We start from the raw sequence: 27,996 nt of genomic DNA on the forward strand, positions 1-27,996 counted from the left end.
TGATATTGAAAGAACATGATAAACCATGGACAATCTATTGAAGTAACTTTCAAAAAATACCTACCTATTGAAGTACATTAATTCTTTATCCTTCAAGCTTTGCTTTTCCAAATTTAATCCAAAACCTAGTGAGTGAAGAACCTTTATGTGCTTTCAAAATAAAAATTTAATATCGGAATTAACTCAATAATAGGCATAAACACTCGAGAGTAATTAAATGAGATGATTTAGGGCAACTCCAGTGTAATCTTCTAAAATTTTAAAACCAATTAAGAACACTAAAAAACAAGGATGAATTGTGAACCCTAAAAAATAAATTAAGAATTCAGATATAGTACTTACATGTGATATTTTTTAGCCCACCAAATAATGTTAAAAAACACAATTTAATTTGGTTCTAGAATTGGAGATGCTCTTAGTTCTCTTTTCAAATAGTGTTTTCAAGTTTGAATTTCATTTAAAAAATGTAGTAGTGCTAAAACTCTTAGCTTTGTTGCATACAGTATTAAGACTTTACTAATTAACTATGGTTAAATAACTCTTTAGTCGACAAATGGATGAAAACTCAATTTAAACTTTAATCACAATGAGCATGAGACTTAACTTAATTTGTGGTATTTTTCATTTTTGGTGTAATTTTCATGATTTTTTTGGTCAGGTAGCACGATTTTTTTTGTCAGGTAGTGAAATTAAGAGACATGTAATGATGGTGCAATTTGTCTACTATTTTTTGTCTACACATCTTAGGATACTTATTTTATACCAAACAAAAGTAACAGTGATAGGGTCTAAAGTGTATTATATCAATACCTATTCAAAAATTGTACTTGACAAACATTTTTCTCAAAGAAGAGAATCAACCAAAGAACATCTTTATCTTTTCATCCCTTCAATTTTCCCGCTCTTGAACACCCTCCAATCAAAATACTTACTAAATCACCATAAATACACACAAAGAACAACATCATCACTATCACAAAAAACATACTCCACACAAACATTGATATAATCCAACATGGGAAATTGCTTGTTGGGTGCCAACTCAGATCCAGACACATTGATCAAAGTCATAACATTTGATGGTAACATCATGGAATTCTATCCTCCAATTACAGTCAATTTCATCACAAATGAATTCCAAGGCCATGCCATATTCCCAACCAATGATCAATCTTCCAAACCACTTTGCCAATTTGATGAGTTGGTGGCAGGACAGTCATACTATTTATTGCCTATGACTGTCCTGTCACCAAACAACAAAATTGATTACCCTTCTACCTGTGCCACCGCTGAGACCGGTGGTGGCGGCCAAATTATCCGACAAGGACATGTTAGGTCTCAAAGTGTTCCTACAACACCTCTCCCCGCCCCATATAGAATGTCATTGGATTATCAATACTATCAAGGCGTAGGGTTGCTCAAAAGAACCTCCACAGAATCTTTCTCTTGTAGGACTAATAGAAGTAGTGTTAACAAAAGCACTATCAGTAGTAGTAGACGTAGTAGTAGAAAGAGTACTGGGATTTGGAAAGTGAAATTGTGTATAACTCCTGAAAAGTTGTTGGAGATTTTGTCACAAGAGGTTTCAACCAAGGAGTTGATAGAGAGTGTGAGGATTGTAGCCAAATGTGGTGTTACTGCTGCTTCTTCTGGTGGTTGTGGAATTTCATCTACAACAAGCATTGTTTCTGATCAATGGAGTCTTTCTAGTAGTGGTAGGAGTGCTCCTTCTAAGGTTGATGCCTTAGTTCTAGACATTTAAGGCCGTGTTGGATTGTTATATTAGAGTTTATCTACCGACACAAGTACTTGTGAAACCGTTAAGGACAGCTTATGGAAACAGCTTATTTCCGTAAACTCTCCAAAGTAGTTTATAGCTTATAAAAAAATATTCTGACTTTAATTTATCTTTATGTTATACGTTTACTTGTGATGTCATATTGTATAATTTTGTGTATTTGTTGTATAATTTATACAAGTAACAGAAGGTCAAATTCTCGTGTTGATTATTGTAAAAAGGGTTAATAGGTCTTTACCCTCTGTAATATGGTGGCATTTCACATGGGAAGGTATAAAACTTTCCCACCATGGGTCACACAAGATAAATGGTTAGATTGTGCATTTCTATTAAAGCTTATCATGTTCTCCCACATCTGATCTCAATAGCTTCACTTTCCAAACTTTTCTCATCTTGCCAAAAGAGCTAGCAGTTACAACCAAACAAAAGGTTCCTGCCAACCTTATAAAACAAGCAGTGGCAATGAACAAGTAGAAAATAAGCACAGATATACATGGAAGGGCGGAAACAAGCCAAACTCCAAAAAAGTAAATTTACAAAATCCCTCCCATAGAACCGCACCAACAATAACGCTCCAGCTACAACAGCACAAAAAGGCAGATTCAAAAAGACAGCCGCGTTCATCTTCTGTTTAGACATTCTCGTGGATTCCACGTCCACTCATAGAAGAGGAAAGAAGCTATCTTCAACCTACTCAACATCCAAACCCAAGAAAGCGCTTTAATTTCATTCACTATTTTAGTTTGTTTACTCTAATTTTCAAACCATAGTTAAATCATATGAAAAATTAATTAAAAAACTATAATGTTGGAGAAGATGCTCGGAGATTCATGAATGAGAGCTGTTTGAGAAGATCTGTGTCATTCAAGCTATTGCAAAGCTGGCGTGGTGGGAGGAGAATTGGTGGTGTGTTTTGATGTTGTTGGTGGTGGGGAGGAGAGAGAAGGGTGGTGGGAGGTGTAAAAAAAAAAAATCCAGTGTTACAAGTGTATGATAATTAAGATGGTGTTTTCAAATTAATCTAATGGCTAAAACAAATTTTTCTATGGTGGGAAGGTTTTATACCTTCCCATATGAACAGCCATCTTGTAATATAGGTTATTTTTTGTTTTCTTCCCTGTAAAATATTTTTGTTTTGATTTACGTCCCTAATGGGCCAAATGAAAACCAATTTTATTTTATGTTTTTTAAAAAAATTTCGTTTTTGTTTGGCCTATAAATCAAAACAAAAATATTTTACAGTACAGGGAAAAAACTGGAAATGACATATATTACAGAGGAGTAAAGACCTATTAACCCTTGTAAAAATGGTTCTCAATGTCACTTTAATTTTTAATTAATAAAAATTCAACAGTGGAAATAATTAGTTTATTATGTCCGGCATAAATTCTCTAATAATGAGGAATGGAATAATGGATAAATAATTGGTTTGTCAACATTGAACCGTTTGGTTTCACTGAAAGCTTTACTTTGGGGTCTTAAAAAACAAAAATACAGATACAGATACCCATGTCCAAGTGAACAACATATTATATGGTGGAATATTCGGTCAACTCATTCCAACATGTAGACATGTACTATGATTTATTTATAAATAAAAACTAAATATGAAAAATGCATTATTATATGCAGGGTTCGGGGTTTGAATCCCGAACATCTCACTTATTCATCTTATAAGATGAATTCTATCTACTAGGTCACCAGATAAAAAAAAAAAAGTTAGCAGTTTAGTTATTACTTTACTTAATATTACCAAGGAAAATCATTAGCTATTTTATAGATTGATTTTTTATCAAGTGCAAATTTAAACCGTGTCAGAATGATAAATTTATCTTAAAATTTATACATTTTATATTAAATACATAATTTTATAATAAATAATTGTTGTTTAAAAAATTATCATTTTTAGTTGTCTTAACTAAAGTGACCAAAGTAACCAAGAAAAAACTAGGGTGACCAAAAAAAGTAGTTGTTTTGACTTATGCAGTATTACATAGGATAGACAAATCTTTACAGATTTTACTATATTTTTTTTTGTAATTTTCAAATTTAATTCTCCTCATCTCTCTCTCTCCTTCCCCTCTCTCTCTCCCTCTCCCTCTCCCTCTCCCTCTCCCTCTCAACAAAATGTATATTTAAAAGGCTTAAATATGTTTTTAGTCCCCGTAAATTTACCAACTTTTCGTTTTAGTCCCTCTAAAATTTTCCTTCAACTTTTGGTCCCTCAAAATTTTTCCATCTTCACTTTTGGTCCCTCTTTTAAAGTAAATTCATATGTAGAATTCATATTTTTGAATAAAATTTTGCAGAAAACATCATAATATTATAAGAATCTCTCCCAAAAAAATATAATTTTTTTTTAATAAAACATGAATTTTGATATTTTTTTATGGTTAAAAATTCATATTAAATTTATGTTTTGTTAAAAAATTCTATTTTTTTTTTGGGAAAGATTTTTACAATATTCTACACATTTAAAAATAGGGACCAAAAGTAGTGATTAAAAATTTTATAGGGATTAAAAGTTGAAGGAAACTTTTAGAGGGACTAAAACGAAAAGTTGATATATTTACAGGGACCAAAAACATATTTAACCCTATTTAAAATATTTAAAATACCTTATATATTTGACATAGATACACTACTAGAAAACTTGAAATTAGAGACGGACAAGATCTGTTTCTAAAACATGAAATTTCTCTCACTAAACAGTTTAGAGACAGAATTAGAGACGATATTTTAGTTTGGGTCTTTGATTGGAGATGAAATTTGTCCATCTTTACTCTGATTGTTTTAATTTTTTTTGAAAAAAAAAACAATATCCATACATTCAAAATGATATAGTACATTAATACAATACATATTCAAAATCTCTAAAAACAAAAATGATGAATATGCGAACAAACTCACAATATTCATATTAATAGCATAAAACGCCATAGTTCACATGTATACAAATATGATTATATTCAAATCTTCTGAATACACATGAATCAAATAAACAACGCACTAAGACGAAAAATAAAAAATACGCTACACAAACATGGAAAATCAAAACAAAACAAACAAAGTCGTGCAAAGATGAAGAAATCACAAAAACAAACAAAATAAGATTTAAAATTTGTGAAAACTATTTATTTAACTAAAACAAAAAGAAAAACAATTCAGACGCATGACTTTGGGTCAAAATTGACCCTTAATCACCCATCATCTTCAATAGATCAGATTGTTTTGCTTTATTTATTTTCAAATTGTAAGATTTGAGACGAATATAGAGACGACGTATTATGTTTCTAAAAGTTGTCACTATTCCACAAACCTTAATTTCCGTCTCCAACAGTTGAATGTCGCCTTTGATTTCGTCTCTAGTAGAGACAAAACAAATTCTATTTTTCGGTCGGTATTTGATATTTTTCTAGTAGTGATAGGGGACTACATGTGAATGATTTTTTTGTCAAGTAGACATGTGATTGATTTTCCTAGTAGTGATAAGGAACCCTTAAAATAAATAAGTGAAGAATTTAAGGTTCAAACTCAACCCCTATGTATTGCAACGTTTGTGCAGCTGAACTATATTCAGTAGGAATTATTTATTGGTGCACATATGAATGGTTTTTATTGGTGCAAAATCGTGGTAGAAAAATCACGAAAAAATAGAACCAAGCTTTTTTTGAATAATTGAAATTATTTCCCTTAAAAAAATAGAAATTATTTAACTAACTTAAATCACATGAATTTGGGATCATTTTGTGTACCAAAAATTTCTCCATGGAAAAAGTTGAATTTATCATTTGACTTAGATTAATTAAATAATTATTGTGTCTACTTATTAGTACACAAATAAAATTGCTTTGTTTTATTCCAAAAACAATTTCTTTTGTTTTTGAAAATTAAAAAAAAAAAAAAACTATGATTCAAATGTAGGTTGTCAAGAAAAATACCGACCAAAGTTTTGAACATCACATAGATTAAAAAGTTTAGTGTAACGACACATGTTCATCATTGAAAATGATTACATATATGGACAGGCACTATCTATTTTTGTCAAACATATATTAAATGCCCTAATTTTGCCTCTTAGAAATCTCCAAAGAGTTAGGAATTTATACTTTTGGACCTTTTATCAAAATGCTGGGGTGGTAGTACCCAATTTATATATATTTAAATTTGCAGGCTTCATACAAAGTGTTATTATATATACTTGTGACTATAAAGTTACTTATATTATACTTTTGTTTTACATTCCTTATTGCAATATTGTTGCATGTATTTGATATTTTCCTTTGCTTCTATACAACATTTTAAAGAAAATATGAGTTTACATGAAGTAGAAATTGATGATGAACATTGTTGTGGAAATCATTTTTGGGTTCTAGCATTATTGTGTTGGGTTTTTATGTTTTTTGCTGCTATTTCATCAGCACTTGCTTTAGGGCTTTTGTCTTTCAGTCAAGTTGATCTTGAAGTTCTTGTTAAAGCTGGACAACCTCATATCCAAAAAAATGCAGGTATATATATGTCATTGCTTGCTTTTTTACACTGTCAAAAAATATATGTCACTGTTTTTTTATTTCAATGGCATATATATAAAGGAGAACAAATATATACAAGGATGTTAGATCATCAAAAGTGACCTAGAATCCCACCAAAAGCAAAAATAAAAAACACTCACAACACCACCCAGAAAAAGACTAAAACTCCAACAAATACAAAGAAAAAACAAAAATATTATAAAGAAAAAACCTTTCTCCCTCCCTCGAAATCAGGGACGGATGCATGTTGGGATATGTGTGGGCTTGTGACTACACAAAATTTTTAGAAACACTTTATCACAAATTATTTCTCTCTTGGTCCACACATTATCGTCATATATTTCAAATTCTTTCTTGATAATATGAATATTATCAAGAATCAAATGCAAAATCGCGTGAGAGATGACCAGATAAATGATTGTTTAGTTATTTATATAGAGAAAAATATTTTTATTAATATTCAAAATGAGAAATCATTCAAAACTTACATCATATAAAAATTCGTAAAAGATAATTTTATATATGGTGTCCCAACTATTCAAAAATCTTGGATCCATCACTGTTTGAAATGTCCAAAATACAAAAGGAATAGACCAATAAGCAAAACAAAACCCCGCTCAAATGTACCCAACCAAGACCTCTCTATACTAAGGGCTATGAGCTCCAACAGAGAAGTGGTTCCACCACCCACTCATAGTGCAACAAGGTAATAGTACATTTAAGCATTTTTCTTTTATATTCAAGTGAATTCCACAATAATTTTACATTCTCACTACCAATAATATTTTTCCCAAAAATACCCTCATGCAAGCATTTACTCTAGATAGGTGACTTGCAAAATCAAGTTTCTTGGTTTCTAATTACTTTAGACATTGTATTCTTTCTACATCAAAATAAAAGGAATACAATATGTGACACCAAATTTGTTTATCTCCATCTTTCTTACTATTTAATTTGTACAATTTTCATACAATTTAATAAAAAAAAATACAAAAATCAAAATACCAATGAACTTGACATCAAAATTTTGGTGTAAAAAAGCCACTTCTCTATATTGGGGTATTATTGAAGAGAATATACTCATAACAAAAAATATTATTAAAAATTATATTACAAGAATAAAACGAGAAGTGTGAAATTGCACGTTCCAACCTACTACTAATATATCAAATGTTCGTGCTATCGGTAATCAGATGATTCCGTAATTCTATATCAAATACGATGAAAAGATAGATTGTGTTGCTCTTGAGTCTTGAGAAGTCATTAAAATGTTAAGACTGAATAAAAGATATAAAGTAAGTTGGTCTTACTAACTTCATAACCTCCTACCCAACTTTACTAATCACTTTATTTAACAATAATGTAATACCTACTTTTTGCCATATAAATTGTACTTACAGGATGAAATGTGGACTATTTATTTGTTACTTTATTAAGTGAAGATGACGTTAATTTTTATTTATCTGCAGCAAAGATTATGTCGATTGTTAAGAATGAGCATTTAGTTTTATGCACCCTCCTCATGGCTAAATCATTGGCACTAGAGGTATGTTGCATATATCATCTCATTTAAGAATTTTTTTTATAAGAATCAATCTATTTTTTTTTACCTTTTTTGTCGGTAGCCTGGTTAAAATTTTACCTCTTAAAAGTGAATAATTGGGATAATCAGGATTCGAACTCCGACGACCGCATATTACAATACATTGTCCCTACTAATAAAGCTAAATTCACAGGAAATAATCGATTAAACCTTTGTTCTTAGATAAATAAACATTACTATGTATATTATTCCAATATCCACTTGGTATGATTGATTTTCGTTTTTAAGTAATCTTTAAAATTTAAAATCTCTTATCATATTAATTATTTTGAGATAATTGTAGAATTAAATTTGAAGACCCAATCCATATTTTGTGAAGTGGTCATAGATAATTAATTACCAATGATATTCTTCCAAACAAATTTGATCAAAGATTTTTAATTTCATTTTCATTTTACAATTTGCTTAATTTTATGTTGCCTTATAATAAAATTTGTATTATTAAAGGGAGTTTCTGTTCTTATGGAGAAAATGTTCCCAGAGTGGGTTGCTGTGTTGCTTGCAACTGCCCTTATCAGTATCATTGCAGAGGTGAATATATTATAGCTATGTTAATTTTACAATGTTTACTAATTAATTGGTATATATCATACATGATTAATTATGATTATATATTTATAAGGTACGGACACTCTTTGGATTATGTGTGTTTTGGTGTCAGACACACGTCGGTTTCCAACACAGACACGATACCGACACCTGTAATTACACTAAATTATGTCATTTTTTTAAATTATTATCGGTATCGGAGTGTCTGTGTCGTGTTCGGTATTTGCGTATGTTTATGTGCTTTATAGTTGCACATACAAAATAAAATTAATACTACAAACTTTAATTTACTTAAATACTCATATGAGACATTAATATTATCAGGTTATACCTCAAGCCTTGAATTCTCGTTATGGTTTAAGATTTGGAGCTACAATGTCTCCTTTTGTTCGAGTTCTTCTCCTACTTTTCTTCCCATTTGCATATCCAGTTAGTAAGGTAATTGACACTTTCTAAGCTGAGACTTTTGTAACATTTTTGAATTATTAATAGACTTGTATCATTGTCATAATTTAGTGTAATATATCGTGCAAGTTACGTTTTACATAATCGTCTGAAATTGCGATTTAGGCTGCGACATCATGGTTTATGATGTCACCACAACAAAATAAAAATGTTACTGAAGTAGCATTGGCTTGCAGTCGATTGTGATTCTCCATAACATAAAAAATCGCAATGCCATCATCAATGTTATCACAATTTTTTTTTTTTTTTTTGTGGTGGATGGGGTTTGAACCCTGGACCTTGCATATATTATGCATTGTTCATGCAAGTGAGCTAACTTATATGAAAAAGCACGATTTTTTCCCCACTTATAATCTACATTTCAATATAACACAAAAGCAAAAAATGAAACCAGGATACTATATGTACGACTCATGGTCACTGATAAGTGGGAAAACGCTCTAGCATAGCGAGATGAGTGTTTAATAAAAAATCTACATTATTGTCAGCAACCTCTATCGTCCAAGACGTAGACACAATTGGTTGAATTGTGATCGATCGTTTGCATTCTTGTCTGCGTTTATTTATCTTTTTATTTTAGAGTAAAGTTTGTTGTTCTAACAAATACCTAACATAATTTTTAGCTTTTCAATATTTTACTTCTACTTGACTTGTATTCTACTCTTATAGTTGTTGGATTGTCTTCTTGGCAAAGGACACACTGCACTTTTAGGAAGAGAAGAGCTGAAAACTTTAGTCAATTTACATGCCAATGAGGTTAACTATCTTCTTTTACTCAATCAAATAATTTAATTAACATTTTAATTTCATTATATGCTAAAGTAATTTATATAATCAGGCAGGGAAAGGTGGAGAGTTAACACTCCATGAAACAACAATAATTGCTGGAGCTTTGGACTTAACTATGAAAACTGCTAAAGATGCTATGACACCTTTAAGTGAAACATTTTCACTTGACATTAACTCCAAACTTGACATGTATGTCCCTAATATCTATCACTACTATTTTTTTTTGTGGTGTCGGGGTTCGAATCCCGGACCTTGCATGTATTATGCATTGTCCTTACCAACTGAGCTAAGCTCACAGGGAGTGAAATCATTCAGTAATATGATGCTTAAGCATTAATTAATTTTTATTTTCTTTTCTAAATTTCTGATTTTTTTTATAGGCATACAATGGGCATGATAATGAGCAAAGGTCACAGCCGTATACCAATCTTCTCTGGAAAACAAACAAATATTATTGGTCTTATCCTGGTAATCCTTCAAGTAGATATATTTTTGTTCTAGTTGATAACAATTTCTGTTTGGACCCTCTTAATAGTCTCATATTGGACGAGATAAGACATGGAAAAATGTGTTTATAGGTAGTGCGCAATTCTCACTTCAGTAGAAGTCATGAACTTATAAAACATGAATTCTCGAACCGTGCCTAGCGGGAGCTCTAGTGCAAATCCTAGAATTGGTGGGACCCCTTCTGTAAAAACAGGGTAAAGCTGCATACAATACCCAAAATAGTGGGACCCCTTCACAGACTCTACGTATATGGGAGTTTTGGTGCACCGGGCTGCCCTGCCCATTAGCGCAATCATTTAAGTAACAAAGAACATTGTATCATTTTACATTAAAGTTTATATTGTATGGTTTTACATTAAAAAGACTTTGCTAAAGTTTCTGCATAATATAACTAAACATATTTCTATAAGTATATAACAAAAATTGCTTGTTTCAACCATGATTTAGGTCAAGAATTTAATGTTCTGCCGTCCGGAAGATGAAACACCAATTAAGTTTATGACTATAAGGAGAGTTCCCAGGTATGAAATTTCTCTACCTATTTTTTATCATGATATAAAAATATGACGATGCTGTTGAAGAATATGAAGGTTGATAAGAAAATAATCTTTTTTTTCATAACCCTCCGATTCTCAGAAGTTCGAATTTGGATTCTCCAGAACAACCTGTCGTTAACTAAAACTAATCGACAACTTGAGTCTAACATAATGCTCGGACATTCTGCTAATCGTAATTGATTAATATAATATTAGTAAGAAGAGAATTATCTAAATTTGGTTTATGATTTTCTTTTTGGTTAACAGAGTAGGTGAAAATTGGCCACTATATGATATACTGAATCAATTCAAGAAGGGTCAAAGTCACATGGCTGTTGTTCTCAAGAGTAAAGAGAACATTAGAACTGCTGCAACTAATACAGAAGGTAGAACTTCTAGCCTACACGAGTTATTTTCATTCAAAATTGTTTAGACCCCGTCTTTCAAAAGTACAAACTCGCGGTGTTTAATGTTCTTACGATAAGATGGTGATTTAATCCGTGCCGGTTTGACAAAAGAAATAAAAAGTTACACAACACTGATCAAGTTACCGTCTCATCTCTGAAGATGAGGTGAAACTTGAGCTTACTTCCTAGGAGTGTCGTCAATCTTCGTTAAAGTCACTAAATGATGCAGCGGCTTATAGAATCGTCAGATCAGAAATTTCTCTCTTTAGATCTGACGGTTTTAGTAGCCAATGCGTCATACATTGACCATAGATGATCCATACGAAATTTCAGTCTTTCAGCACATAGTAGAATATGTCCATAGATTCTTTCAGCAGATTTATGCTTCATCCTAAACAACTTTTGCATAAACAACCTAAACTATTAGAACAATTGCATCTAAAAAAGGAATTTAAGCTTATACATACTATGGACATTGCAGGATTCGGCCCGTTTTTACCACATGATTATATTAGCATATCAACTGAGGCATCAAATTGGCAATCAGAAGGATCAGAATATTATAGTGCAACATTGAAGAATGCAATGCTTCAAGAGAGTAAAGACTCGGATCCATTGCATAGATCGAAACAACATGACACGAGTATATCGTTAGAGAATATGGAGTCTCTTCTAGGTGAGGAGGAAGTTGTTGGGATTATAACTTTGGAAGATGTCATGGAAGAGCTACTTCAGGTTAGTCTTACTTCCTATCATAGTACAATAATTTTTGTTCATCTTCAGACCCTCTGTAAAATGTGTGTCGAGTCGCGTGGATCATACTCTTTTTAGGGTAAAACTCCTTTTTGAGCCGATTTTTTCTATTCACAAGACTCAAACTTAAGTTTTATTGAAAAGATATGAGTTTCTTACTACTTTGACTAACCAACGATGGTTGAAATTTGGTTTTCAATTCAATAACATTCGTATTTAAATAAATAGATTGCTATAAATGGTTGAAGACCAAAAAAAAAGTTGAAGGGGTGTTTAGTGTCCGACACATATCAATGTCTGACACAAGTTGCATTCATTCAATTCCATTAATTTTCTTATATTATTATTAGTGTCAGTGTCAGGTTTAGTGTTCGCATCTGTGTTTATCTTTCTTATCATTATAGACACCTTATAAAAATAATTAGCAATTCGATTTTCCCATGTTAATACAATTTATACTATAAATAAGATTGCTAATACATAGTTGTTTTCATTATTCAAGGAAGATATATTGGATGAAACTGATCAATACATTGATGTCCATCAAAAGTGAGCACAATTTCAAATATAATTCCATAAACACATTGCATTAAAATTAAGATTATAGTCTAATATTTTGATTATATATGTCTTGTTTCAGTATCACAATAAAACTGCAACATCCAAGAAGAGGTTCAACAGGGTCTTCCAAAAGAGCTTCAACTTCTCATCAACAAAGGAGAAGTTTAGATGCATCTCGAATTCGATTTTCAACTCCTACAACTATTTCACCAAACTTTCCTTCTAACTAAAGCTAACATTGCTCAGTCCTCGTGAGCTTAGCTCAGTTGATAAGGACAATGCATAATATATGCAAGGTCCGGGTTCAAAATCTCAACCACCACCAAAAAAGCTAACATAGCTCACATTCTTCTGCTGACATATTTGTATCAATTTTTTTCTGTCTCTTGTTATTTCAATGAGTATTTATGACATAAGTCTCTAGCCTCTTTATTCTTTCTTTGTTAAATATGTAAATTATATATATTGAAATTTATGAAGAAAATGTACTTCATAGAATTTTATAGGCTTAATTACACTTTTGGTCCTCGTGTTTTGGCATACTCACGAAACTGGTCCTGCCCTTTTAAAACAGAACAAAACGGTCCTTCAATTATCATTTTTGTTGCATTTTTCGTCATACCCCCCATTTTATTCTCCAAAAACGCAGAGAAATGACAGTTTTAGACCTACCCTCTATGCTCAACCATGAAATTAACAAGGAATAAAGCATGTGGGTACAATGAATCCATTTTATTCAACACACTAACCAAAAAAACCCTAATATCTAAGATATGTTTCAAATTAAGGTTTTTTTGGTTAGTGTGCTGAATAGAATAGATTCATTGTGTCCACATGTTTTATTGCTTGTTGATTTCATGGTTGAGCATAGGGGTAGGTCTAAAACCGCCTAAAACTGTCATTTCTCTACGTGTATGGAGTTGGAAAATATGAGGTAGGACGAAAAATGTAACAAAAATAATAATTGAAGGACCGTTTTGTTCTGTTTTAAAAGGGCAGGACCAGTTTCGTGAGTAGGTCAAAACACGAGGACCAAAAGTATAATTAAGCCAATTTTATATTTGTCACACAATGATGAGCTAATTTTTTGTTTTTCAGTTTTCTTTATATAAAAACCATAAGGCATGCAATGACATTGCAACACAGACAATGGTTACAACTAAATTGGCGCCAAAATCTAACAAACATTTCCAGCTGTTTTTACTGATTTTTGGTAAACAACCGCTAGTTTAAAAATATTTACCTACAAGGTCAATCAGTAAATCTTAAGGATATATTGTGTTTGTTATTTTCCAGAAATTTAATGTTATTCTTGAAGAATCTTGATAAATAAAAGAAAGTAAAAAGAAATTGAATTCAACCCGGTTGAACCAATCGAAATCGGTGTAAATGACGGTAAATGAATTGTTCAAAAGAAACAAATAAATTGTAGATTGCAAAAACATTTAAGAAAATGAACTTAAATTGTATTGATTGAATGTAAATTGATACACATGTTCATACATTGCAACTTGTGACTCGTTTCTCTCTTTCATGCGGATAATTTGAGTGTAACTTTTTTGTATTAATGAATTGTGACCCTTTTTTTCTAAGGAAAACTACTATTTATACAAATAGAAATAACTGCCTAGATTTGAATTTAAAACTATAACTGCAATATACTAACTATACTTATCCATTCGATTTGAATTTCGAATGTGTCTTGAAAAATACCCGTTGCTTTGACCTTATCTAAATCCATAACAAAACTGCCCTTTGATAACTTTCTGTCTGTCGAACCGAAACACGCGCTTTCGAGTATCTCCAACAAGTCCAACTTCGATAGGAATGAGAAGACAACTTCTTCGATGATAAGGTTGACCCATTTACTTAGGCCCAATACAATCCAAAGCCCAAACACCATGTTTTGCAAACTTACTTGCAGCATACCCTTTCTCCACAAAGGGGGTGCACGAAGCGAGTGAGACCGGTTCAAAGGAACCACAACGTCTCTCCGCACATTCCCGCAATAAACTCTTTAGCAGTTACACTTCCCACAATTTCGTAACCATCAGAGCCAGGTGTGCCACTACAACGGCTCTACAGCCCTCTACCTCTATAAATAGGGGACTCACAACAGTCTCCAAGGTAGAATCTATATTTTTCTCTAAACCCTCACTCTCTGATTTCTACTTACTTGAGTGTTGGAGTGCCTGCAGGTACACATTGTAACGCCCTATTTAATTATTTGATTGTTTTATTGAGTTTAGAGTATAATTATATGATTTATGTGATTTAAATGATTATGTGGTGTGTTGTTATTTTATTAAGTGGTTTTATTTTATTATTTAATAGAATAAGATTTGAAAATAAAATAATATTGAGATAAGGGGCTGTTTTGAGAATTTAGAGAGTTTAGTGAAATAAGTGGAAATAAGATAAAGAGGGTTGAGGAAATAAATAGGAGAAAATAGGTCAGAATATAGTTTTTACGTGAAACAAGTTTTGGAGAAAAGCAAGAGAAGAAAAGAACCAAAGAGGAGAGGCTGCCAATCGATTATCCTAAGGTAAGGGTGGGACTAACCTTCAATAATTCTGAGCATTGATTCTGAAAATTGAGTTTAACATATTGTGGTTGGGAATTTGAGGAATTGGGAATTAGGTTTTGAGAATTGTAATTAGTTGTTAATTGAATAGAAAATCCATAGAATTTGTGTACATATGGTATTCTGATCATAGGTTATTCATAGTCTAATGTTCCAATCAGTTTTGGAGTTGGGTTAATGAAAATTGGGATTTTCGCTTGAAAAGTCGGTGTTTGAACGTTTTGCAAATAAGTGATTATGTGAGGTTTTGGAAATCGATTTTTGGGTGGTTGAAACTTGAATTTTTCTGTAGATTATGATAGAGCTAAGTGTCAGGAGCGTTTAGGCAAAAACGGCATCGAAAACGGGTTAACGGTTTGATTATTATGTGCGAAAACGTGAAGGTTGAAAATCTGAAGTCATCTGTCAAATCTGGAAAAATCGTGCCACGATGGGAGACCAACGTGCCACGATGTTGTCAAACAAGAAACCTTAAAAATGCAATTTTCTTCACTCCAATTGTTTCCAAACTTCTTCCTAAGTGTAGGGACTTTATCCTAACCATCTAGAGATGTTTTAAGGAAAGAAATGACCTTGTATAAAGGGTCTAGCGAGTTCTTGAGTTGATCTTTGGGGTAAGAATGAAAGTTGTTTAAATTAATATTGTTGTTCAGAGAGTCTGAGTTAAGATGATTAACGTTGTTGGTAATGTGATGTAGCTATATATGTATTATGTGGAAAATGTATGATGTTCAAGTTGTTGTTGATTATCATTGATCATTGTTATGTTGTGAGTGCTTATGTGATGTCTCTGCTGTTGCTGAATATTAATTAAGTTGCAAGTGTTGGTCTAAGTTGCAAGTGTTGTTGAATATTAATTAAGTTCAAGTATTGGCCTAAGTTGCAAAGTTGTAAGTTGTTGTTCCAAAGTATTGGAGTCATATAAGTTGTTGATGTTGTCCAAGTTGTACACGTTGTTGAGTCCATGCATACTCATTAAGTTGAGGGCTTGATGCCCTGTGAGCTTTTGCTCTTACGTTGAGGGCTTGACGCCCTGTGAGTGTATTTATGCTATTATGTTGAGGGCTTGATGCCCTCGTTGGTACCACATGCATGATTAAGAAGATGTAGTTTCATTGTCAAGTTGAAGTCGTAGAGGTTGCATAGTCGTTGTTGATAAGTTGTCGTCTATCCATGAGTTGTTAATGAAGTATTATATGAAGAATTATTATTGTTAATTGTTGATGTTTATGTTGTTAAATGCATTTGATGAATTATATGCTTATTATTATTGGATGTGAAATCTCACCCCTTCTACTTGGAAATGTTGCCTTTCATGGGTAACTTGCAGGTGACCGAGAATAGTTGCAGTCGTGAGTGAATTTCTCTCACGTGTGTCTTAGGTGCTCTGATACGTAATGGGATGTCAATTTTTTCGTTGCTTTCGATTCCTTACGTATTATTTTATGAACTTTCATGAACATGTTGTTGGATTAAATTTTATAAGATTTTACGTTGAGGCCTTCGTGCCAAAGATTGTTTAAATGATGAATAAATTCCGCTGCGATGTAATAAATGAAATGTTGTTGAATTTGAAAGATAAATAGTAATTTTATCCTATTTAAGATTTTATGAAAAGAAGTGTGACATTCCGTTTATGTTGAAATACTCTGATTTATATGTGAAATTTTCAAGTTGGGAAAACGGGGTGTTACACACACCCCCATCCGCTCCAAGAAGCACTCTGATGTATTCCACCACCACTTAAACCACCGCATTTAAAACACGGGCAGTCACTTTTTGATCATGTATGATCACTTATATTGTACTGTATTGTAGTTGCAGTTTCGTCTATAGACGATTTTTATTGTAAATGTATTGAGTCAAACAATATTATTTATTGTTTTTAGTTTAATTTAATTCATAGATTCTTTCACATTTTTTCCACACCAAAATATAATGTCTGGATCCGCCCCTGGTTTCAAACCAACCGAACCAAATATTAGAGGTTCCGTAACTCTTGAGTTAGTTTGTTGGTGTTGACTTGCGTCATTGGAGTGTGCTTCTTTTTAAAATGTGATATTCAACTCTTTCTGACCCAATTTTGACGGGATAGTTTAGCTTTTTCAAAAAAAAAAAAAATTGTCAAATATTAATTGAGTTATTTATTTAAACTGACCATGTATGTAGTATACGCGAAGTCTGAAAAATTAATCTATAAAAATAATAACACACCCTAATTGTATAATTTGATATTCTTCTTGACCATATAATATTCATGAAGTTCATAAAAGTGATCCGGAGGTTGAATTATTTCATGCTTCTAACAACCATGTTTAAAACGTTAAATTATGGATTTTCAAACAAACAAAAAAGAATTTTCAAACAAGGGATAAATTAATTAAGAAATTTTAAAGCACAAAAAACTAAAAAAAAATCAAAATCAAAATCTAAACCTTAAAATAAATTTTGAGATGATTGTTTGCATAGGCGTCTATAAAAGTACATAGAGAGGATTTGCGAACATTCGTAGCATTTCTAAGACACCTCAGTTTATTTTGATTTTTCAATCGAAACGTGCAAAATTGCAATATTATTTCGAGTAAGCATATATATGTTAGTGAAATTTCGTTCACTAATTTTATATGCATGCTTTAGAACATCATAATAACATTCAACATGAAATTTTGATATGTTTAAATGAGGGACATATTAAATATGAATTGTTTAAGGAATTTATAATTATGGGGAACAAAAATTCATAATTAATCATGAATTTTTTAACATTTATATGACAAGGTAAATAAAAAAGAAAGAATCTATGTTAAAGGATTAAAATATGTGCTTTTTATTTATAGTTGAGATGACAATGGACACCCTTTAAGCAGGATACTATGATGTCCATCCTCATACGCACGTTTATTAAAAATTTCTTACCCAAACTCGTACCTCATGGACAACAAGTTTGGTGCTCGTCTGCGTTTATAGTCATTTTTCATACTTTCTATATATTACAAGGTCATTTTAAAACAATCAACCATAAATTAAACGTTAAAAAAATATATAAAAATAAAATAGATATGGTGTATTCCTTTAAAAAATATATTAATATGTTATTTTGGAAAAACATAGATGACCCATCTAACAATATTTCAGGTCGGGCTTTAAGGCCCATATTTGATCAGACCGGATCCAGACCCAAATTCCTACACGTTTTGGCCCGGTTCCGAAACACTTTCCTCATTCCTCAAATTTCTCCTGAAATTCAAATTCCCGCCCCTAACGGAAAAGTGCAAGAAAATCGAAAATTTCACAATCTCAAAATTGAAATTCTCATTTTTTTTCTTCTTACAGAAACCAGAAAGAAAAGAAGAAGAAAAAAAATCCAATGTCATCATCAAAGAACAACAACAACATGAACGATGTTGATCGTTTGTTCGCTTGTTTCAAATGCGGTATATCACCACCCAGTAAGTCTTTCATTCCTCTCTCTGTTCTTTTTTTCTTTTCTAATTTTTTTCTTATTAGATACTTCTGATGAAGGCGTGTCCAGTGTCCAACACGTTTCAGTGTATTTGACATCAACACAACACTGACACATGTGATTACTTTCAATTAATTCAATTTTATCAAATTATTATTGGTGTTGATATGTCAATGTGAGTGTTATATCCGGTGTCTGATCTATGACACGTCAACGCAAGTAATAATCTGAGAAAATGAATTAATTGAATATGTGTCAATATACCGTCAAAGTTAGACATGGACACACGTTGGATCGGAGGTGTTAGATACTGAAACAAGTTGGACAACACTGACACATGTGATTACTTTCAAATTATTATTGGTATTGACATGTAAATGTGAGTGTAATATCCGGTGCATCAACACGACTACACGAGTAATAATTTATGAAAATGAATTAATTGAATGTAGTCACATGTGTCAAGCCAGACACTGAAAACATGATGAATCAGAGGTGTCGGTGCTATAAGCTACAAAGGTATCTAATGTTTGTGTTCGTGCTTTAAAGTTAGAATCAGAGCGTAGTAAACTATAAAATTTCAACTTTCTTTTGTAAATATTGTTGATTATATTCATATTGATGACTATGAAACAACTCTGATGAATACGTGTCAGGCATGTTTCGTGTCTGGGACACACATGATTATGTTCAATTAATTCATTTTCTCAAATTATAATTAGTGTCAAGTGTCAGCCTGTCAATGTGAATGTCATATCCGGTGTTATGTGTAGTGTCCTTGTCTATATGACACGTCAACACCAACACCAGTAATAACTTGAGAAATTGAATGTAGTCACATGTGTCAGTGTTGTGTGGGTATTGGATACTAACATGTGTCAAGCACCTGACACGTCTTCGATCAGAAGTGTCGGTGCTACAGAGGTATCCAGTGTCTGCGTCCGTACTTTATAGTTAGAAACAAATCTTAGTAAACTATACCAATTTCATTTGCTGAGTATGAAATTAAAAATGTGAAATACAGAATCTGCATTGATTGAAAGAAAAAGGAGGAAAAGGAAATTGGAGAACAATGGGTTTGCAGCAGAATCTCCAAATCAAGGATCAATTGGAAGAGAAGAGAAAACTCCTTTATCACGCATCAAAACTACAAATCTAGAATCTTCAATTGAGAAAGTAAGTGATGTAGTTAGTTACTCCTATTAGTACATTCTCCTTGAGGTCCCAGGTTCGATTCTCCCCAGTGCCAATTTAGGTGGGCTAATTTAGCTTCTTCAAAAAAAACTTAAAACTTTTGTTAGTACATTGTTTCTGTCCGTTTTACTATTATGTATTCTTCTCTTTTATTTGAGTAAATATGGTTGGTTATGAGTTATGTATACTTTTTTTTATTATTTATTTTTAAAATTTTGATGAATAGTATTTCAATTCTTACAATAAGGGCAAAAATTGTAAATAATATAGTTTAAATGAAGTGTAAAATTGAAAATAAATAAAGGGTCATACTGAAACTTGGTATCCCCTTTAGGCCCTGCTTGGATAAGTAACTTGATTAAGTGCGTATAGTATAAACGTTTATCATATAAGTGCTTATGTATGTGCTATTTTTACAACAAAATAAAGTAAAGTCAAATTGTTTTCATACAAGTTATAAGCTATTTTCTTAAACTATCCTGAAGAGGTTATGGAAATAAGCGGAAAAAAGGTTATGGACAAACATGCCATAAGGTGTTTCCATAAACTCTCAAATAATCTCACAAATGCTTATGTGAGTATATAAACCTAAATAAGCCTATCCATATGGCCATAGTCAATTTGAACAGACTGCAACTTTTTTGTCAAATAGTTGCTTTATACCTAACTACTACTCTTCAAATGCTGTGAGAAGAATTGTATGCGTTGTTTCTAGTGACATCTTGTTTAATTGCTTATTTTTATTTCAAAAAGAAAATTGGTTATTACTATTTGTTTCTTTACATATATTTGTTATATAATGCATCCTCTTGTACCATTATCACTGCTACTAGGTTCATACTTTATGCGTGTCAAAACTAAACTTCATTCCATTTCAGCTTAAATCAGCAATAGCTAAAACCAAAAGTTGTAGTAATCGGAAGCAGATATCTCCAGTTGTATTCTATGGTTCACCTCATGGCGTACCTCCGAAAAAACCAACTCGTTTATGGCGTTTGTTGCATGAGATACGTATTGATCTCTCTCAGCGAAATAAACAGAACATAAGGTGTTTTTCCGAAGCTGATTTCTACGTGCCCTTTACTTTTTCCACTTGTTTATTTTTCATGTACTTAATGTATTTGATTATGACATGAATCAAGCTTTTTTTTTTTGGTCTAGGAAAGAAGTTTGGTTTACATTCCCAAGGCAGGATGAAGCAATAAATTTTGCCAAAGGTCAAGAAGATGTTCATCTCTTTAGTTATCAAAATCACTTTAATGGCCAGAGAAGGTTCCTTGTGTCTACATATACAGAATTCTGGCGAAGGTCTCATTCATATAATTCTCTTTCAATTAATTATGGCTAAGATCCTTGTTTCTATATATTCATATTGTGAGTTCTGTACTCTCAGGTACAAAAACATGGATTCCAAATTCCGTCATCATTATGAAGTGATTCAAGAGGTAATAATTGCGTGTTTTTATTGTTCACTTGATTTAATGGAAGTAGTTATATTGTGTGACGTAAGCTGTTCATTTGCCATGTATGCTTTTTCTAGTCTCAAGTTTTTTTTCTCCCAGGGTTTACCGTGCCACCTTTATTTTGATTTGGAGTTTAATAGAAAAGTCAACGTAGGAAAGAATGGAGACGAAATGGTTGATCTTTTGATATCAGTAGTTCTTGAAGCCTTACATGAAAAGTATGAAATCCATGGAGACCATGATTGGATAGTAGAACTTGATTCTTCAACTGAAGGTATGGTTTTTCTTCAAGTGAATCATGTCTATTGCATTTGTTGTATACTGTAGCTTTGAAACCTGCAGTGAATAAGATTTTCCTGCTTTCTTATGTCTTTTCTTTCAAAAATGAATGACATGAATTTATGGTTCCATCTGCATTTACATTTTCTCTTTGGTTTATTATTTCTTAAATGTAATTTAGAGTAAAATTCAGATAATCTGCATATACTAGCATTGACATATTGGCTTTGGCAAGAATTGATTAATGCACGGGAAAAAGTGTTCATGTGTCCTCACTGAGAATGGCTGCCATCCTTTTTATTGGTCCTCTTGTCGACCAAAACATTTTGAACTTATAAAATAGAAACTTTGAAGATTGCATATCTTATCTTGTTGACCCTGAAATGCTTAAGCTGCCTTTATCTATCTCCCTCTCTCCATTTCTTTATAATTCTTTATATATGCTGCTGGATTGGCGCGGGTTTGACAAAATAGGTGATTCTCATCTTTCTCTACAGCACATCTGTTCTCGGTGATGGGGGAATTCAATTCCTTGTCCTTGTAAGAAGTGCTAAGGGACTTTAACGTTGAACCAATTCCACCTTCAGCGCTTTCTAAGCGCTCTTCTACATGGTTTTCTTTACTGTTTTCTAAAACATTTTATATTTGATTTAGATGTTCTTTCTTTATATTTTTAACTTTTATGAATAAATTAAGCAATTGTAAGTGCTGCTATGACGTTGATTCTAATATTTTCTTATCATTTCTTATTAAATGTACTTGCAGATAAGTTCTCTCGTCATCTAATAATTCGCATACCGAAGGCTGCTTTCAAGGATAACTCCCATGCAGGTGCATTTGTTTCAGAAGTAAGTCCAAGTATGCTCATCTTTACACAGTTAACACACATAATGAGTCATTTTATAAATATTTTTAATTCAGTAATTAATAATTATCAATGCTTCAAAGCGAAATTACTTATGAAAATATTAATTATACTAGCTGATAACACAACCTTCTCTGTAGTATTGCTTTTGTAGAAGTATCAATTATTGACTATTTTGTCAGATATGCTCAAGAATTCTAAATGCAAGGGGGAAAGATAAAAGTTATGAAAAATTGTTTATCGCAAAAGATTCAAGTACCAATGAATCTGCTAGCCAACTTTTTGTGGATACTGCTGTATATACCCGGAATCGTTGTTTCCGTCTTCATCTATCTTCAAAGGCAGGAAAAAGTTCAATTCTTTTGCCAACAGAGAGATTTAAGTGCAAGAATTTGGTATGGAATTTTTCTTACCTAATATCACTATTTCTTATTATACCATCAAAATAGGTTTATCAGAAATGATTTTCCTCAAGAAAGAATAACAATATTATGACTATTGGAATAACTAGTTCCAAGCCCACTTTGCATATTATAATAGAATAGGGAGGAACTTGAAACTGAGAGTGCGGTGTAATAAGTGTTATACTTGCGCAGAGATCCTATGGAAGAATCTGTCACCCATTTGATGCTTTTTCTTTGTCATTTAGAGAGGATTATAGCATGTAGTTTTGTCGGTTATTGACCTAAAAATCTAATATTTCTTGTCAAAGACAGATAAAGGTTGTAGTATCCTATCCAATTTAAATGCTAACAGTACATGCATGACCATGATCAAACCGTTGTATTTATGACTAGATTTTTCCTTTAAATGGTTTGATGCAATTTTTATTGTCACTTAGTTATTTTTCAGTTTTGTCGTGCCTTTAAGTGACAGAGTGAAGAAGACATGTTCATGGCTTCCTTGATATGCAACATGGACGCTGATTGCGGAAAGCTTCTTGTCTGCAAACCAGACTTAGATTGTGTGAAGACTCTGCATTTTGATACAGAGGTTGTTTTGGGCTTTAAATTATAAACTTCCATTGCATCAAATTTATTTGTATTCAGTTTAATTTATAAAATTTATTTCTTTGAAATAATACAAAGTACTATTATGTCAAGTTTTTACTAAGATTTCTGTGTATAGGATTTAGCATATCGAGACTTAGACTGGTATCTTGGTTTTGTGAATACTGATCTGTTGATCAATTATAACCATCATGGTGGATTCCTAGAAATTTAAATTGTCGTGATTACTGATTGTTGCTTATTTGACTTTGACAGTTGAATGGTAACGTTGGACACTCTGTCCAAAGTCATACAGAATTTGCATTAAATACTTGTACAAGTGATGTTTCAACAACATACTTCATGGGAAAGTCACCATTCCCACGTCTGGAAGAATTTATATTATCCGTTGCCTCTGTGGGAAACATACCAGGTAATATAGTGGTCAAAGCATGTTTTTATAGTAATAAATGAAACAATTAAATGAGTTTGATTTTGTTTTACTATTATTCAGTAATGATACTTGTAGCGTTGCGTATACTTTTTTCTCACACACCTTCACAGACTCCCATGATATCAATTGGTAGCATCTTCGTCCTGCTTTCCCTTGGGCTTGGAGTCCGAGAAGTTTCTGAGAATAAAGTTCTTGTAAATTTCATCATTAGTCTTTGAACTGTTCTTGCTTTCTCAGCACAACAAAAATTTGGGTAGTTATGACTTTGCATTGTTTATTTATTTTTATTGAAAAATCAAAACTTCTTATCTCCGTATCTTCCAAATATATTTTAGGCAAAATTGCACCAAAGGTCTTTTAACTTAATTTAAAGCTTCAAATAGGTCCTTTATTTTTTTATTTTTTTTGTGTCAGGCTAGTCGCTTATGTTTAAAAATGCCAACAATGCTACCAAAAGTCTTGTTTGACTATTCAAAAAAGTAAATTATATCTTGAATTCATGAAGATAACTTCTAAATTACATCACAATGACTGTTATTATATCCAATTCATCCACATAAACATATCTTTTTCTAGTTTTTATCTAAGATTATGATATCGTTGTTGTTAAAGAGGGTTTAGTTATGTTGTTTAGTGGTGAAATATTCTTTATAGTATATCATTCAATAATCATGTACACAAATTTGTTACATAAGTAGACGAAGAAAAAAAAATTAAAATTGTATCAACGGTGTAAATAATTTTAAAGACTAATTTGACACAAAAGAAAGATAAAGGACTTATTCAAAATTAAGTTAAAGGACCTCTGTTGCAGTTTTCCCCATATTTTACTGTATAACTGTCTCACTGAACTCAACCTCAACTGCTAAATTGAAGTTTTACATGATTACTTGACCTTATTTTAGAATCCTCATGGTGTTATATTAAGTTTGTTTATTTCAATGTTTATTGGCTGTCCACAACACACTTATTTATTTAACTTCATTGTTTAAGCTGTCCCTACATTTTCAAGCTTGTTGAGACTTCAGTGTAATTCTACTAACTGTGTTACTTTGCTGAATATGCAGGAAAAATTCATAGCTGGTATTTATTCTCTGAATTTGGACTGATGGTCTACAGCATGATAAAAAATAGATATTGCGAGCGAATTGGCAGACCTCATAAAAGCAATAATGGTAATCTCCCGGAAGTACTTTTTTTGTATGTTCTTATTTTTCTACTGGATTTTTTTTTGCGACGTCTGAATGTTATAATTCTCCACTCTTGAATGAGTTTTTGAATATTTGGGTAGAGATTCCTTGTGTTATGATTATGATTGTAAATTTAGCAAGGTAAGAGACTTTTCTCTCGTCTTTGCAGTAGTAAGTAATGTGTTTTCACCTTGTCTGTCAGGATATAGAATAAAGGGTGATTATTAAAGTATTAAGAGTTGCTAGAGCAGTTAGGTATTTCGTTGGATAGTTAGAGGAATAACATGTATAAATAGATCGAATACATGGATAGAGAGGGTTCATTTATTCAGATTTATATACTTTGATGAATAGAGCAGTGGCTCTGTTGTAGAAGGGGAAACCATTGGAGGAGAGATTTGTCTCCTATCCTATTCTTTCCCTCTCTGACGCTCTTGCACTTTGTAATCTTTTAATAAATTAGTTCTCTCCTTATAGTTCAATTTGTGGTTCCTAACTTTGTCTTTCATTCTAATCTGATTGCAACTTACTAATACATTTGATGATTTTCTGGTCCAGTGATATACGTTGTTGATCTAAGAATGGCAGTGTATTATCAGAAATGTCATGATCCTGACTGCAGAGGTTAATATATTTACAACAAACTGATAGAGGACTCTTTTGACTCGCAATTTTTCACTCTCTTTTAACATGTTAATTAATTAATGGGAACAGGTTACCGATCTTCCTCGCGACCAATTCCAGTTCACGTGTTGGCCAATCCTTCAGTTGTTATTGGTTCATCTGGGATGTTAGATGATAAACATTCAGAAGATGAGCAGGGACATCAACCGAATGATAACAAGCCCAATTTTCTGCAATATGAAGACACTGTTGAAGACAACTACAGTGATTCATGGTGGCTAGAAGCGATAAAAGTAGTTGAGGAAGTGGAGAATAAGAAAACTGCAACAGAGCTATGCAGCAAGGTTAGTCTGTCTTAATTTAGCTTTCCCTTGTTATCTTGTTTAACAATAGGACTGAAGCCCTATCCCCTTTATTTAGACGGCATAGGAGAGTGTAGTTTCAAATACAATAGATTGTGCTTTGTTTGATTTTAAAACAAACAGGGACCTACTTTTAATCTGTTTTGAACTAAAGGACTAAATTAAATTTGAAGTGAAGTTATAAGAATTAAATGGTTTTTGTTTTTGATAAGCGGATTGAGCGATGTAAGATGTTGACAAGCTCAGCTGGTGAAGACCTCTTTGCAAGTGGGTGCAAGGGCATGATAAAATCTTTCTTTCAACCCCGTGAAGTAAAAAATGAACCTTCTCCTCTCTGTGTGATGTGGGGGGTGCATTTGTTTTCCTAGGTGAATGTGTTGTATCGGCACAAGCCAATTGTTTGATACTTGGATAAAATCTATAGGGTTTCCTGTATCAAAAACAGTGATGTCCATTGCGGATTGTGGAAAATAGCAGTTTGTTTGAATTCCGCCACGCAACAGTGCTATAGTGCCGCTATTTCACAATATTTTGTATTAAATAGTGTATCGCAGAACAAAAACGACATAAGCTGCTAACATTTTTTTTTTAAATATAACAAAATAGTGCGACATAAGCTGCTGACATTTTTTCTTAAAGAATATCCTAACATGATAGTGAACATATTAGTATATATATCCCTACACCTAATATACTTTTTTTCACCGAAGAATGGATTTGTAAATTGATGCATTCAGGGTTTAATTTGTATGTGTTGATTATTTATCTTAATTGTTCACATGAACAGAACATTAAATATCAGTTCCATAAAATGTGTTCAAATCAGGAGGCAATTGATGATGGAGATGAAGAATGGTGGCTGGCTGTAGAAAGCACTGCATCCCAGGTTGAACTGACATATACTTCAACTAATTCAGAATGTTCACAGCACAATTCAGCTCGCCAGTAATGTGATGTGCAAGTAATGATGAATCTGTCCATTTGTATGATACTCTATTCAGAAGGTCTCAGATGAAACGAGTTTCTGTGGCTCTGTACTTTTTTGATCAATAATTAGCTGTAAGGACTTGATGATTGAAGCCAAAAAAGGGGTTTGTAGCACTTACCGCAGCAACATAGAGAAGAGATCCTGTAAAGCTGAGAAGTTATGGAGAAAATGCGGAAAATGAGCTTAATATCTGAAGAAGGAAAATGAATTCAAGCGTCGGAGACATGGACTTCAACTTTTGCACTGTCAGAACTAGTGCACGTTTCTGCAGAAAGGTTATAGGGCCATGCAGAATTTTGCATTACAGTCAAGCACATGAAGACCTTTGCACGACCGTTTAAGTTGCGATAACTTTTGGATCTCTACAGCTGTTGCACAGTGCTCCTGCTGCAAAGGATTCATACGCCTTTTGGGCCCATTGGGATCCTCTCCTGCAGAAAACAAAAGGGAGGGGCAAGAGAGAGAAAAGAGAAGATAGAAAGATGATGGAGAGAGAATGAGAATGACATGAGATGGAAGAATGTACACCGGAGTTACACAACCATCTAAGAACTCTATTCTCTTGTGAAGTTTCAACTAGGGGTGGGCATGGTTCAGTTCTGGATGAAAACTGAACCGAACTGAACTGAACTGTGTGCTAAATTTAAAATAACTGAACTGAACTGTTTGCATTTCAAACCAAACTGAACTGTTTCAAACCGAACTGAACTGTTCCGAACTGAACTGAATTGTTATTATTGATACCTTTGAAAAAAATATGAAAAAACAAATGAAATTGAATTTTAGTTACTGAACTGAACTGTTCCGAACTGCACTGAACTGTTTCGAATCGAACTGAACTATTTTGAACTGAATTGAACTGCTTCAGTTCAGATTCAGAACTGTTAGTAATGGTTTAGTTTTTTTTTTGGTTCAGTTCAATTTTTGGTTTTTTTGCCCACCCTAAACCACACATATTTTCAAGCTATATGAAAGTGATCTCAGAATATTGTATCAAGCATGAGCCAATAGAATTTGAATTTTTTCTTCATTTCTTGTTT

General features: G+C 32.4%; 3 protein-coding genes across 4 annotated transcripts; all 3 read left to right on the top strand.

The window, feature by feature from the left end:
• The first annotated feature begins 829 nt into the window (after positions 1–829).
• LOC11443657 (uncharacterized) lies at positions 830–1,907 on the top strand. The gene has a single exon (XM_003619362.4). It carries the CDS (start codon positions 1,016–1,018, stop codon positions 1,760–1,762), a length of 747 nt encoding a protein of 248 aa, XP_003619410.2. The 5' UTR covers positions 830–1,015; the 3' UTR covers positions 1,763–1,907.
• A 4,138-nt stretch (positions 1,908–6,045) lies between these two features.
• LOC11441193 (DUF21 domain-containing protein At2g14520) lies at positions 6,046–12,998 on the top strand. Of its 2 annotated transcripts, XM_003619363.3 has the most exons (12): positions 6,046–6,306; positions 7,800–7,876; positions 8,381–8,464; positions 8,807–8,920; positions 9,617–9,703; positions 9,786–9,925; positions 10,117–10,204; positions 10,691–10,764; positions 11,047–11,165; positions 11,668–11,921; positions 12,442–12,488; positions 12,580–12,998. In XM_003619363.3, the coding sequence occupies exons 1-12, from the start codon at positions 6,063–6,065 to the stop codon at positions 12,728–12,730; spliced, it is 1,479 nt and encodes a 492-aa protein (XP_003619411.2). In that variant the 5' UTR covers positions 6,046–6,062; the 3' UTR covers positions 12,731–12,998. The 2 variants fall into 2 exon arrangements, with proteins under 2 accessions (XP_003619411.2, XP_024641471.1); XM_024785703.2 differs by lacking the exon at positions 12,442–12,488.
• A 5,330-nt stretch (positions 12,999–18,328) lies between these two features.
• LOC11438769 (DNA-directed primase/polymerase protein) lies at positions 18,329–27,986 on the top strand. Its single transcript, XM_003619366.4, has 14 exons — positions 18,329–18,534; positions 19,573–19,724; positions 20,621–20,790; positions 20,904–21,050; positions 21,136–21,187; positions 21,305–21,479; positions 22,250–22,332; positions 22,532–22,744; positions 23,226–23,342; positions 23,615–23,771; positions 24,860–24,967; positions 25,541–25,606; positions 25,697–25,950; positions 26,795–27,986. The coding sequence occupies exons 1-14, from the start codon at positions 18,453–18,455 to the stop codon at positions 26,915–26,917; spliced, it is 1,899 nt and encodes a 632-aa protein (XP_003619414.2). The 5' UTR covers positions 18,329–18,452; the 3' UTR covers positions 26,918–27,986.
• Positions 27,987–27,996: the final 10 nt, after the last annotated feature.

The sequence above is a fragment of the Medicago truncatula genome, chromosome 6 (assembly GCF_003473485.1).
Source record: "Medicago truncatula cultivar Jemalong A17 chromosome 6, MtrunA17r5.0-ANR, whole genome shotgun sequence".
NCBI lineage: Eukaryota > Viridiplantae > Streptophyta > Magnoliopsida > Fabales > Fabaceae > Medicago > Medicago truncatula.

Excerpts from the sequence above, each read along its gene's own strand:
- LOC11443657 (XM_003619362.4), top strand. The coding sequence starts at position 1,016 with ATGGGAAATTGCTTGTTGGGTGCCAACTCAGATCCAGACACATTGATC.
- LOC11441193 (XM_003619363.3), top strand. The coding sequence starts at position 6,063 with ATGTATTTGATATTTTCCTTTGCTTCTATACAACATTTTAAAGAAAAT. Across the intron at positions 9,926-10,116 it reads ATTAACTCCAAACTTGACAT|GCATACAATGGGCATGATAA; the intron begins GTATGTCCCTAA and ends TTTTTTTTATAG. Across the intron at positions 11,166-11,667 it reads TGCTGCAACTAATACAGAAG|GATTCGGCCCGTTTTTACCA; the intron begins GTAGAACTTCTA and ends TGGACATTGCAG.
- LOC11438769 (XM_003619366.4), top strand. The coding sequence starts at position 18,453 with ATGTCATCATCAAAGAACAACAACAACATGAACGATGTTGATCGTTTG. Across the intron at positions 21,051-21,135 it reads TATACAGAATTCTGGCGAAG|GTACAAAAACATGGATTCCA; the intron begins GTCTCATTCATA and ends CTGTACTCTCAG. Across the intron at positions 24,968-25,540 it reads ACCTCATAAAAGCAATAATG|TGATATACGTTGTTGATCTA; the intron begins GTAATCTCCCGG and ends TTTCTGGTCCAG.